This window comes from Condylura cristata, unplaced genomic scaffold, assembly GCF_000260355.1.
Source record: "Condylura cristata isolate star-nosed mole 26May11 unplaced genomic scaffold, ConCri1.0 scaffold00018, whole genome shotgun sequence".
Lineage (NCBI taxonomy): Eukaryota > Metazoa > Chordata > Mammalia > Eulipotyphla > Talpidae > Condylura > Condylura cristata.
The window spans coordinates 26,790,584-26,804,197 of NW_004567119.1; the positions used below are offsets into that span (position 1 = coordinate 26,790,584).

The 13,614-nt window shown below is 39.5% G+C and overlaps 1 protein-coding gene across 1 annotated transcript in view; it reads left to right on the forward strand.

Moving 5' to 3' along the window:
- IARS2 (isoleucyl-tRNA synthetase 2, mitochondrial) overlaps positions 1-13,537 on the forward strand; it is a 37,779-nt gene extending 24,242 nt beyond the window's left edge. The window contains exons 15-23 of the mRNA XM_004685445.2: positions 4,143-4,251; positions 5,105-5,207; positions 5,991-6,116; positions 6,646-6,777; positions 7,811-7,917; positions 8,730-8,875; positions 9,555-9,745; positions 11,792-11,936; positions 13,075-13,537. Coding sequence (XP_004685502.1) covers positions 4,143-4,251; positions 5,105-5,207; positions 5,991-6,116; positions 6,646-6,777; positions 7,811-7,917; positions 8,730-8,875; positions 9,555-9,745; positions 11,792-11,936; positions 13,075-13,214 — 1,199 coding nt within the window. The 3' untranslated portion in view covers positions 13,215-13,537. The remainder of the gene's footprint in view (positions 1-4,142; positions 4,252-5,104; positions 5,208-5,990; positions 6,117-6,645; positions 6,778-7,810; positions 7,918-8,729; positions 8,876-9,554; positions 9,746-11,791; positions 11,937-13,074) is intronic.
- Positions 13,538-13,614: the final 77 nt, after the last annotated feature.

The following is a 13,614-nucleotide window of genomic DNA, read 5'->3' on the forward strand; positions in this document are numbered from 1 at the left end:
ACAATGCATAAAGTGGATAAAAAATGGGAATCTTCTCTCTTGTCTCTACTGTGTTGACTCTGGCAACCCCAAAACCCTAGTTCTACAAAAGTTTGGAAATCACTGAATAGTCTGAGCCATCAATTTTCAGAAGAAGCAGTGAGTTGGAATCAGCATAAATTAGGTGAGGGTCACAACAGCTCAGTCAGATTCTCTGCCTTCTGTTCCAGTTCCTTTGCACTATTGAGCTTCTGTTTCAGCAGTTTCCCAGGAAATCAGGTAGCAGTCAGAGGTGGAGAGGTATATTTGTCACATTGACAGGCTCATCAGGCTAACTCCCCAAAAGTCTGAGTCCCCAGTTGCAGAGATGGTAAGGCTTTACTCAGTTTGTATGGGGAAGCTTGTCACCCCATCTATGTCATCAACTTTATTGCTTGAGAAGGGGGTCAAGATAGCTGTAGCTACTCTGTGGGCGAGCAGCAGACTCCAAACAACTTCCTGCTTCACTACTAATGTTTAACAAGATGATTTTAGTGATTATGTAACATACATAACTGGTTTCACTTTTTACTGACAGCATTTACAGTAGAAAGAGATTTGACTTAATGAATTTGATATCAGGTCCAGTACCGGTCTTGTTATGAATTCAAGGTCAAGAGAACTTAGTAAATTAAAACTCAGTCTTTCTGGAAGACAGTGACATATTTAAGTTTATCATGGGATAAGTAATGTCATACCATGTTTCTAAAATATTCTTTAAGCATTTAGCATTGTTTGTAACAGTTAATACATTTTAGGTATTTTTTTAGAACAGCTTTAGGTTCATAGCAAGTCTCAGTGGATTGTAGAGCTCCTGTCCCCTTATGCCTCCTTTGCTATAGCAGCAAAGTAAACATCCTGCACCAAAGGGGTCCACTGATTATAGTTAAACTGGCATTGACAGATCACTAGTGCCAAGTGTTCATGGTTGACATGGAGTTAATTGTTGACTCAGTACATGTGTAATGATATGTACCTGTCATTATAGTTCTATGCAACCTTACCTCCTTTCATCCTTCCTTCCTACTAGCCTTGCCAACACTGATCTTTCCACGCAGTGCTTTTGCCCGTTCCCTGAATGTCTCCTAGCTGCAGTCACCTAGTGTGTACCTTTCTTGGATTGTCTCAAGTATGCAGGGGAACTCATGCCTTTTCCTGACTTGATAGCTTTTTTCTTTTCTCTGTGCTGAATGGTCTGGGTGTACCACAGTGCACTCATCCCTTCAGCTACTGAACTAGTCAGATTCAAAATTTTTTTTTAAATTTATTTATTTATGGATACAGAACTGCATACAGGCCAGAGGTGCAGGGACGGTGATAGGATTCACCACATACGGAGTGGGTAGCAGAACAGGCAGATAGATGAAGTACACTGCTGAGGGGAGCAGCAGGCGGGTCAGGAGAGGTCTGCCACACCATGTGGTCACCTTGGGGCAGGCGGTGATGGAACTCATGTGGAAGTGGCTTTAGCTTTTTAGGGCAGTGCTTTAACCCGCTGCGCCACCAGGGAGGGCCCTAGATCAGAAACTTTTATAATTAATACTGATATTATTTGCACTGATACAAATAGTTGGTAGTTCCTGATCTACCAGTACTATAGTGGAAACATCCGGTAATGTTACCAGTATTTTGTTCCTCATTTTATTAATGAACTACTTGAGACTCACATGGTTTCTTAAAATAACATAAATGCCAGAATATTTATAGGCAGTATAATTTACGAAGAAAATTTCTTTTTATCCTATTAATAACTGATTAGTCTTTTCTTCTTGTAATGTCACATTATACTACGTGGAGATAGTTGGTAAATCATCATCCTTTGCTTCAAAAAAATTTTTTTAAGTGAAAAATAGCTTGAATAGACATGATCCATTGTTTTAAATAGGAATTTAAGCCCATAGTTTAGATTTACAAATGACTTTTAAAGTTTGGCCACCTAATACATATACAATACTGCTTTAAAAATAGCCTAATTTCAAAAATAATTATATTTTAGAAATTTAGTAAATAGTTTGGTTTAAATTGTTAGTATTTAGCGTTAGATATAAAAATGTTTGAGGTAGTTTTCAATCCTTTGGGCAGTTAAAGGAATCCTTTTCTGGAAAAATCAGATAGGATGGCCCTCCCTGGTGGTGGTGGCAGAAGGAGTTAAGTTGTAGCACTGTGAAGGTATCTGAAGCCACCTCAGCACGAGTTTGATCCCCAGCCAGGGAAGTGACCCACATGGCACAGCAGACCTCTCCTGTCTCCTCTGCTGTGCCCTTCAGCAGTGTATTTCAGTAGATCTTTCCTGTTGTGCTCTTCATTCTATCTCTGGTGAACCCTCTCAACCCCTGTACCGCTGGCCTACACCCCAGCTCTTGTATGCATAAATAAACACATCTTAAAAATATACACAAAAAGTAAAAAGTGGAGAATATCAAAAAGCAGGATTCAATGTCTTGCAAGTGCTAGTAAATGTTTGTCTACATAGATAAAATAACTAGAAAGAAATATGTTGAAGTAAAGGGACTGTCTCTAGGCATTGGGACTGATTTTCTTGAACTTACCATTTTACATATTTTCTAAAGTGAAAATGTTCTTTTGTTAGGAAAAAAATAAAAAGCATTGCTAATATAAGTTTGTTAGAATTGAAAATAGACCCAATAGTTAATTATATGAGATTTTATAATAATCAGTGTGCCAGTCTTTGAATTTGACTGTACCTTAAATATTTTTACTGTCCAAGACAAATTTCTCATCTTCACTTGTAAGTTCTACAAGCATTATTTTTCTTGTTTTCTGCCCAGAGCTTTTGCTGTCATAAAACTACTTCTCCACTGAAAGAATCTTGCCTTTAGAAGTTTTCTGGGGTTACTCCTCTTTTTTAGGTTTATATTTTTCTTTTGCTAAGTTAAATGAATTCAGTATATTTCAAGCAGGAAAAGATACTGAGACTTGACACTTACGATAAATTAGCTGTTTGCATTTTACTACTTGGTTTTTTTGGATGTGATACATACTTTTATGTTGTGCTATTATTGAATGGGCTCATTTTAGTCAGATGTTAATGTATATATATTCTAGGAGAGGCTCACAGGCAGTTATTTTTAAAATAGCTTAAGGAAAATGAATATTTTTGCAAATATTCTTGAATAGAAAAAATGTTTGAAAAAATATACCAGAAAGACTTAATAATTCTCCATAAGGAGATACCAGAGTGCCCTTTATGATATACCTTAATAATTAACATTTACTGAATGTTTGCTGTGTATTAAGCATTGAAACATATTATAGTACTACTTTAACCCCTACAACAACCTGGCAAGTAAATTTTAGCATTTTCCTCACTTGGTGAAGAGGAAATGGAAGTGAAAGGTCAGGCTGGGCCCCCCTATTTGCTGCTCTAGGCTCTGGCCCCAGGCAGCTTCACATGCTTTCATCCTGAGAACTAGAAGTCCTAAGGCAGCAAGTTTTCTTAAAATTAAAGAAACTAGAGCTAGCAAAGATTTGAGGTGCTTTAAAACTCTTGCTTTTTAGAGTTATTTTGGGTCAAGGCTTTTAGCAAGTGTTTCTCCAGGATGTCAGAACTTCAGTCTGACTCATAGTTGTGGACTGTCAATGCTCACACAGTAGGCCAGAAGTAGGCACTTTACAACAAAGCAATGATAAGGGGTAGGGATCCTTTTCTACTGTGTATTTCCTTATATCAAGAAAGGATTTCCACCCATTTTCTGTCATTAATCAGCTCTTTGATTATAGCTGTATCAAAATACTGTATTTACTTTTCATCATCTGTAATATTAGGATCATAAAAGTACTGTGAAAGTCAAATGAATTAACATAAAATTATTTGCTGCTCAGCAAATTTTTCTTTAGTTAATAATACTTTATTTGCATAAAGGATTTCTCTGGGAATACTGATAATTATTAAGTAGTTCCTAATTTAGGTGGTGTTTTAGTTATCTGGTTTGGGAAACTGTTTGCCAGGTTTATTCTCTTTATCTTGATGAATAAATTGGCAGTGAGGATAACTGCCTGTGAATATAATAAGGTATTGGGCATAGCAGTATACATCAATTAAGATGATATGTTACTATATCTTACATGTGTTACTATAACTTACCTTTCCTTGTTTTTTTAAGGTTCTGAACAAAGAGCAGATTTGTATTTGGAAGGAAAAGACCAACTTGGGGGTTGGTTTCAGTCTTCCTTGTTAACAAGTGTGGCTGCAAGGAAACAAGCACCTTTTAAGTAAGTCTCTCCCTGAATGAAACCAGTCAGCTCACAAACCACTGGCTCCTGGCCTCTCACCACGTGAGGCCTTGTGCTGAGTAACACACAACAGACACTGTCCTAACTAGTTTACATACCTGTGTCCTGAGAATAATGAAGTTAAAGTAAAAATGGTGATGGTATTACAGAGAAGTATATGGATTACCACTCCTGGAGGAGGGACCTCTGCGTGGAAAGAGGGGATTTGGAGAAAGGAAGCCTGGAGCTCAAATATGGAGAATGGGGTGCTCTGGGGCGATGAGGAGCTGAGCTCCACAGCCTTACCTGTGTAGTGCCCACAGAACAGCTAAGGAATGGAAACATTGCTTTATGATTCTAGTACATTAGGGATTCTTTATAATAGCTTTCCTTATTCAAATGTGCAGATAGACATTCTAGTCAGAAAGAGTCTTCAATAGTTTGATAGTTTCCTATCTTGCAGTAGCCCACTCCAGAATCTTTTCATGTTTGTTTCTTGTAGCTGTTTTTAAAAACCAACAGAACAGCAGACATTTTTCTTAGGTTGTCTTTTCAGGGTAATTTCAAATTGATTGCTGTCCTTTTGGAAACATAATTTTTCCTTGTTAGTTTTAATGATCAAAATCAGTGAGCATAGATGATCAGGAAATTTTTCTCAGTGAATGTAATCATCTAAAATGTTCCTTTGATTAGAAATGGTGCTGTTTAGCAATCATGATAAATATGCTGCTGAGAAATAGCCGTCCTTGTAAAAAATCATAGAAATCTATCCAGAATAATCTAACTAACCTTATTTTCATGTCAAATTCAGATACTCTTTTTAAGCTATTGCATCATCTGGTTGTCATCTTAGGACTGTGGTGGTGCATGGATTCACCTTAGGAGAAAAGGGAGAGAAGATGTCCAAGTCTCTCGGGAATGTCATTGACCCTGATGTTGTCATCAATGGGGGAAAAGTAGGTAGTTACCTGAAGGTTTCTTTTCTTTTTTTAAGCTTTTAAGCCTCAGGATAGCTACTCATTGTTAAAGAAAAAGGAAAAAAAAATATGGTGTAAAATAAATAAAATTGAAAACAAAACCAAAAAAAAAAAACACGTGACTTGACTAAAGGAGGCACTAGGCTTTGGCTCATTCCTCATTTCAAGTCTGAATCTCAGATCCTGACCCAGTGTATTCCTTTTTTAATTGTTTGAGCTATTAAAATGTATAAGCCCTAGTTTTATGCTTCAGTGGAAATAACTGCCGTTTTCTAGATGCATGTGTTATTATGTTTTTGGAGTGTGCACTCTCTAATAAACTTAAAAATAACTTGTTAATAAACATCAGATCTGGGATGCTGATAGCTAGGTTTATTTTAGACATACTTTCAGAAAGCTTTTGTCTGTTATTTTTACTCCTTTGGCTTTTTACTGCCTTCATGCCCAGTAATGGTGTCTCTGTAATTGCTGCTGAGCACTGTGAGAGGAAAGGCGGAGCTCCAAGTACCCGCTGTAACAGGCAGGTACAGACAGGGCGAGGGCCGAGACAGGTGCCAGCATCTGGGTGAGCAGGGCTGGTGAGTGGGCTTGTCTCCAGCCTGTCACACTTCCCGGGCAGCCGGGCTGCTGAGGATGTAGTCTTTATTCATTACAGTACAGATATATTTATGCTCAGATTGTGCTCAAACATTTCTGCATAGGAAACACACCTAAAATATTTGAGTGAAAGTCATTTGTTTCTTTTTTCCCCTCAACCAAAAGGACCAAACCAAAGACCCTCCCTATGGAGCTGATGTCCTTCGCTGGTGGGTGGCCGAGTCCAATGTCTTCACTGAGGTGACGATTGGTCCATCTGCACTTAATGCTGCCAGAGATGATATTAGCAAGGTCAGGGTCATTACTTGTACTTCTAAATACAAACGTTTACTCAGCCATTATTAAAGTAAATGAGGCGTGTTTGCAGCTTGCCACTGTAATTCTGATTGAGTTTTCCATATGTTGGGTTTAAAAATACCGTTAATTTACTTAAAAAAACTCATAACACTAATTCATGTAAAAACAATACGCGATGTGTTCAACAAACTTTCATGTTTATTCCATTTATCTTTATTTTCACCTACATAGTTTATACTCTCAGTGAATAAACTGGGCCACTGAGAGGTGCTTAAGGGTATAAAGAAATAATGAAAATTCAGCCTTTATGTATAATGTCCAGAGGTGGTTTCTTTTAAGTGGGCTGTTGAAATGAGGGTTTTGTTTTGTTGCATTTTTAGTCTTATTTAGGGATGATAAAATTTGAAAAGTATCCCATAAAGAAACATGTTGAATAAAAATTGGCGAATTAAAACTTTTAAGTAGGAATTGAAAGTCTTATTTTTTTGTTTTTGACTGCTTATTTTTTTCTCAATATCAATAGCTTAGGAATACACTCCGCTTCCTTTTGGGAAATGTGGCTGGTTTCAACCCAGAGAGAGATTCTGTCCCAGTTAGCGACATGTATGTCATTGACCAGTACATGTTGCACTTGCTGCAGGATTTGGCAAACAAGGTAAGTATGAATCAGTAACCTTGTAGGAAATAGAAAGCTAGCACTATTGTATGTTTTGTACTTTGAAATCTTTGTCGCCTGGTGGATAAGACTGACTAGACATTGTAGCTACAGCTCTGAGAAAAGCTGAACTTGACAAATGCCACACATCCGTATGTCACTCTTGCATGTAAAGTCTGGCGATCTCCTTCTAGTCTCTTGTGACTAGAGAATGCTGGTGGTAACAGTAGGCCCAGGCCGCCCCTCCTATCGTGTTTCTCTGAGGATGAGCTCTCCTCTGCCAGGAAGCAGTGGGGTTGTGATTCATTTATTTGCAGATGTACCCCTCAAGACACAGAAGTGAAATGACTGCTCTGTGACTTTGAAGATTAATTTGTGTTTTCTCAAAAAGTGGAAGTGTAGCTGCTTTCTTATACCTTCAAGTTAGGGGGATGCAGATGTTTGTCCAGTTTTACTTTCCACGCATAACTGAGGGAATATTACCTCCTCATTTGATCCTAAGTGGTATGATTTCATCATTTAAAACTTGTCTTTTCCTTGGATGAGTGTGTGGTTTCCACAGGAGACTAGTCAGTACCTTCTAAGGGTGGCCAAACTTGATGCCCAGAAATGACGCATAGAAAACCTTTAATAGTTCTTGCACCTTATCTGTTTTGTATTTTCCCATCCATCACTTACACATATTTTATTTATTTTAAAGGTTAATTTATGCATGTAAGAGCTGGAGTGTAGGTCAGAGAGTAAGAGGATTCACCAGGGTGGGGCTCAAAACAGGTGGAACCACTGAAATATACTGCTGAGGGGAGCAGTGGGTAAGGGAGGAGAGGTCTGTGCCATGCGGGTCAGCTCCCTGGCCAGGGATTGAATTCATGCTCCTATGGCTGTGGATAGCTTCATAGTGCTGAGACTTAACCCCTTGTGTCGCCAAGGAGGCCCCATTCATTTCTACATATTTTAAAAAGAATGTTTTACTAATGACTTGCTTTTTCACTTCTTATCTCACCTTCCAAATGTTTTTGGCTTTGTCCCCTAGATTAATGATTCCTACAAACAATACGATTTTGGAAAAGTTATTCGACTGTTGCAAGCATTTTATACCAGAGAACTCTCTAACTTTTACTTCAGCATAATCAAAGATCGGTATGTATGACTTGGGTATTTAAGGGCCAAAAAATATGTGAGTGTCTGCTTCTGTGGCTGCTGAGACTCAGTGGTTAGTGGGGCAAGCAGCAAGACTCATGGGTCTGGGAGCTGGGCACCCCCACTGAACAGGTATCTGCCCCGCCCCTCAACAGCTTGGTGACTTGGGGCATCTTATCCAAAGATGCTTTAGCTGTACGTTGATGTTGCTAATACTCTTTTTGTGATGAGAATGAAAACAGATTATGCACTTAATGCTGCTTGGTAGTCAGTGCTCAGTAAGAGCTGCTAATACAGGAACAGTGTGTACTTGCAAATCTTGGGAGGTTGGTCGGAAGGCATACAGGCAGTTACTACTGCAGTAATATCATAGTGACAGTAACGTTCTTCCAGAGGGTGCATGGAGCTGACTTTACATTGTAAACAGAGATGGCACTGTCTTTAGACAACTAGGCCAGTGAGGAGTGCCAGTCCCAAGTCACTTCATGTAGGAACTGCAACTCCCAGCTCCCCTTTTCAGTAATTGGGCATCGATCCACTGGCTGGTTGTACTGTGAGTCCTCAAGGCTTGTTGCCCTCTAGCTGAAAAGCAGATCAGACAATGTACAACAGCTGAGTTGTTGAGGATACTGGCTGTCCTGGGAGGAATGAAGTTGAATAGAAGAGCTTATTCAAAAAAAACTGTGATAGACTATTTTGCTTTTTGATTAAAAGAGGACTAAAGCCATAGAATTGATAGCCATAGCAAGATTGGCAGACTTGACGTACAAGTAGTTGTATGTCAACTGCTGAAACTGGTTTTTCTTTACTAGGCTTTACTGTGAAAATGCAGATGAGCCCAAGAGACGCTCTTGTCAGACTGTACTAGCTGAGATTTTGGATGTGATCGTTCGTTCTTTTGCTCCCATTCTTCCTCACCTGGCTGAAGAGGTGTTCCAGCACATACCTTATATCAAAGGTAAGGATACTTGATTTTTTCTCTAAGTGAAAAGTTCCTGACAAGGATACAACTTCCAGTGTCATCTACTTCATATCAAGAGGTCCTTATTCATCCACGGTGAGTGCTCTGTGGCCTGCTGCTTGAGACCATTCTGTAGTTTCTGGCCCTGACTGCAGATTCAGAATGGCCCTTGGGCCACCTTACAGTGAAATATAGTATAGTAGCAGCTTGGCTACATTGAGAAATTGCCATTAAATACCTGTGTATTTTTGGTCTCATTAAAACATAGTGCCTCCAAAAGTAACATGTGTCTTTTAATATTTTAAAAAATGTTATTCAAATTAATCATATCCATTATTAAAATTACCTCTTTTAAAAAAGTAACTTTATTAATAGTTTACTCTCTCTGATTAAAATTACAGAAAATAAAAAACTACAGACGTTTTAAAAAGAAACTTCATCTTTCTATCTAGAAGGTATTGGGAGGCTTCTTTTCGCCTTGTGATCTCTGTAGTTTATTCTTCTTAAATGTAACATAATTATTTCCCAATGCTGATGGCAGTTAGGGTGGCTCCATGATCTTTTGTCACATGATTACTATAAATAAAACTTCTGACTTCCCATGGATAGAAAGTATTTGGTGATTACTGGTTTATTACAGATTAGAATCCATGTCAATGTGTTTCCTTTTTTTAAGAGCCCAAGAGTGTGTTCCGTACTGGGTGGATCCGCACAAGCTCCATTTGGAAGAAGCCGGGCTTGGAGGAGGCCATGGAGAGTGCGTGTGCAATGCGGGACTCCTTCCTCGGAAGCATCCCTGGCAAGAACGCAGCTGAGTACGAAGTTATCATTGTGATTGAGCCTGGGCTGCTTTTTGAGATAATAGAGGTGAGCAGTAGTTGGTGCCCTTGGAACTGGTGTTAGTATGACACAACTGCAACTGAAATTTGTTGTTAAAAATCCTTGTGTACGATTTTTCTTCAATATGGAAATCAGTATTTCTGTCTTCTGATACTTCTGACACTGATTCCTTGTGTTCTGCTTCTCAGTGCTCCTTTCCCTTCCAAAACACACGTACTCTGGTGCTATTTACAAGCTGGGACCAGGAAGGTGTAATAAAGTTGTACAGCAGTGCAAGCTCTCAGGACTGCTTAGCATAGTGGTGACATAGAAACTCCTAGCAGTAATATCAGAAGACATACAAAGGGGGTGTTTGGTAGTAAGGAACTGACTTTCTGAAAATTTTGTCCATCTGGACCATATTCAGAATAAACCAAAGGATTTGTTCCACCTTTTCCTCATGAGATGTGGAGAAATTTAATTGCTCCAGCAAGTTAGTCATCTACTTTATTTCTAAAAGAGCCATCAAAATTTCTTCTTAGAATTCTTAGCAGTTGATTGATCAGATTGGCTTCTCACTTAACATTTCACTCAAAAATTCTCTCTTGAGCTTCTCTTGGAAATAAGAAGTCAAATGGACGTGACATGTAGGGAAGCAGTGATCCACGAGGTCCTAGTTCCAAAGGTCCTCACTTTGCTCAAACAATGAAAAGGCCAGCGCTTACCAATTTGGTAAGATTGGCTTCTCACTTAACATTTCACTCAAAAATTCTCTCTTGAGCTTCTCTTGAAGCTCTCAGTTTTAGAGCTTCAAAAGAAAATTGGCAGTAGACATTTTAAAAGCTCTACTAGTTTAAAAAAAATGAATTTTGCATCTGGTTGGTAAGAGTTGAGACTTAAAATAGCTGGTAGGTATGAGGTTATTGATCACATCACAGGGCATTTTGACATGATAGTCACATTTCAGAATGTCCAAATTGGTAAGTTCTGGCCTTTTCATTGTTTGAGCAAAGTGAGGACCTTTGGAACTAGGACCTCGTAGATCACTGCTTCCCTACATGTCACGTCCATTTGACTTCTTATTTCCAAGTAATAAACTGAAAAGAATACAGCTTGTTTGCATCATCCATATTGAGAAGAAATACTTTGTATAAAACATAGAGAAAATATATTCATGTTTTATATCTCAAAGTAGCTGTCAGAGGCAGTCTTGATTACTAATTGCATGAGTTGGTTAAAACCAAAGTAATCTTGTTGAATCTCCAGTTTCCCATGAACTGCTTGGAAGAACTGTCTACATTACTTAGCTCATACTCATTTTGAAGATTAAAACTGTAGTGAAAAATACATAAGTGTTAGCGGCAAACACTCAAATCAGTGAGCTTGAGAGTTCTGTGTCTTGTGCAGCTTCACCTACCAGTGTGCTTGCTCAGATAGCATCTCCACACCTCTCTAGTGCAGCAAGCAGGAAGTGGGTCAGGATGGGCTTGAGGGGCTAGACTGCAGCTCCCCCAGCTGTTGGTGAGGAACCTGAATAGCTTCATTTCTCTGGGCCCATCTCTTAGTGAAGTGTGGACAACCAACAGTGTGTTGTATTGAGAAATAATGAAAACTTAGCATTTAGCAAATCGGACATACCTGACACAGCACTTTTATAGTCATTACTGTTGGACATTTTCACTTAAAACCTTTTATAGTAGGCCCTCCCTGGTGGTGTAGCAGATGAAAAAACTGCATTAAGAAGCTAAAGCTACTTCAGCATGAGTTTGATCCCCGCCTGCCCCTGAGGTGATCTACATAGTGTGGTAGACCTCTCCTGGCCCACCCATTGCTCCCCTCAGCAGTGTACCTTGTTGATCTGCCTGTTCTGCTCCCCACTCTGTCTCTGATGAAGCCTCTTACCACCTCTGGCCTGTATCCCAGTTCTGTATGCATAAATAAATCTTAAAAAAAAAACTTTTATAGTGAGAATTGACATATTTAATAGTACGGGCCCAGGAGCGTTGCTTGCTAACCACAAGAATTCACAATGTCTGTTTCTATAACCCCAGTTTATGGTAGTTCAGTGGGTAACTTTTAACTGCTTGTGCCCAGATGCTGCAAGCTGAGGAGACTTCTAGCACCTCTCAGTTGAATGAACTGATGATGGCTTCCCAGACAACTTTGCTTTCTCAGGAACCACGAGCACTGCCTGCAGATGCAATTGAGCTTAAAGGGACATTCCTAATCAACTTAGAAGGTGAGGAGGTAGGGAAGAGTATTCTTCAGGTGTTTCCTGGAGAACTTGTGGTAATGACAGGTCCTGCTCAACTTTCCAGTGGACTTCATGTGTTCTAAAGCAGGTGTTTAGACATCATGTTATCAGTCTGATGTCTTAAGTCATTGCACAAAGATTGAGACAGTGGTCAACTTTCTAAAGCAGCTCATGGAGTCTTACCTGATAGTCTCGGGAATGACCGGGTAGGGTAGAAGAGATGTTCCTTCTTGTCTTGGGACTGAATATCACTATGTTTGAAGTTGGTGGCCTCACTCCATTTGGCTTCTCTGGTTGGTGATGTGCTAGTACTGCCCAGCCCTGCTGCTCTTCCATGTTGATTCTAAAATACACTGTGCACACCCCAAATTAAATGATTAGCCATTTTTAATGAGGTTGTTTTATTGAACTTTCTCAAAAACAGTGTTTCTGTAGTTGATGGGGTGTTATTCTCAACCTGACTCATTTCTTGAGTGGAAGTGAAGGCAAAGTGATGCTGATAGCAACATGTAGATATCTGGGGAAAGTGATGCTGCCTGTGTTTTTCATAATAGCTCTAGGCACCAGCAGGAGGTAGGAGGTCGATTTGGAGGCATCACTTTAAATTTGAGGCCTGGCAGCAGTGACTGGCCTAGTTTCTGGTTTAACTTGCTTTTTAAAATGTCAAGATTCTATCTTTGTGCTATGACTTAAGACATCACACTGATAAAATAATTTGCTTTCATTCCTATGTTAAGTGCATTAAGTGTAATTTGTTTGTGACAAAATCAAGCTTTAAGTGGGGACACTGTGTTGTCACTATAATTTGATTTTTTTATAACTGGTAATTAAGTAGTTTATCTGAATCCTGCCCAGATTAAGAGCGAGAGGCCTGCTCTGCCCTAGTACAAACTCTGTGACTTTGAGAATAACCAGATACTGTCTCAGGTAGCTTTCCAGTCTCCCCAACAGTCATACTGTGCAGCGCAATGTCCTAGTCAGTGATGTGACGGGAGCTGCATCCCACAGCCTCCCCTGGGCAGGAAGGAGTGAACTTTGAAGGAGCTCCTGCAAATCTAGTTAAGGACTAAGGCCAGCAAGTGAGTGGCCTGTCAAAAACTTTCCATGAATTCTTTCCTTACAGGTGGTGACATTCGTGAAGAGTCCTCATATAAAGTGGTTGTCATGCCAACAACCAAAGGAAAATGCCCTCGTTGTTGGAAGTACACAGCCCAGTCTTCAGATACACTCTGTCCCCGATGTGCAGAGGTTGTTGGAAAGTAGCAGCTCACTGGTGTGGACAGCTCTGCACAGAACCCCCACCTGCCCTGCTAGCGCCAACTAGGACTTCAGATGGACTGTTCACAATACTGTGGCAAAGTCTAAGGTTCAGGTAATGAAGGAAAGGGCAGACAGTGAAGGATGAAAGTCAGAGTCAGAACGTGTTTCCTGTAACTAGGTAAAATGTATATATGTGCAGAAAAATAGAAGCAGGTGGAGGTCATGAACTGACAGCGTACACTGCACATGCTTGCCTTCAGGTGTGGCTGAACAGAAATGTTTTATATTTTATAAATTCTTTTGACACATTATTTAAGTTCTACAAAGTTTAAAAATAAAGGCTTTCTGCGAACTGACTGACTGATATTGGTATAATACGACAAAGGTGGTTGTGAAGAAGAAT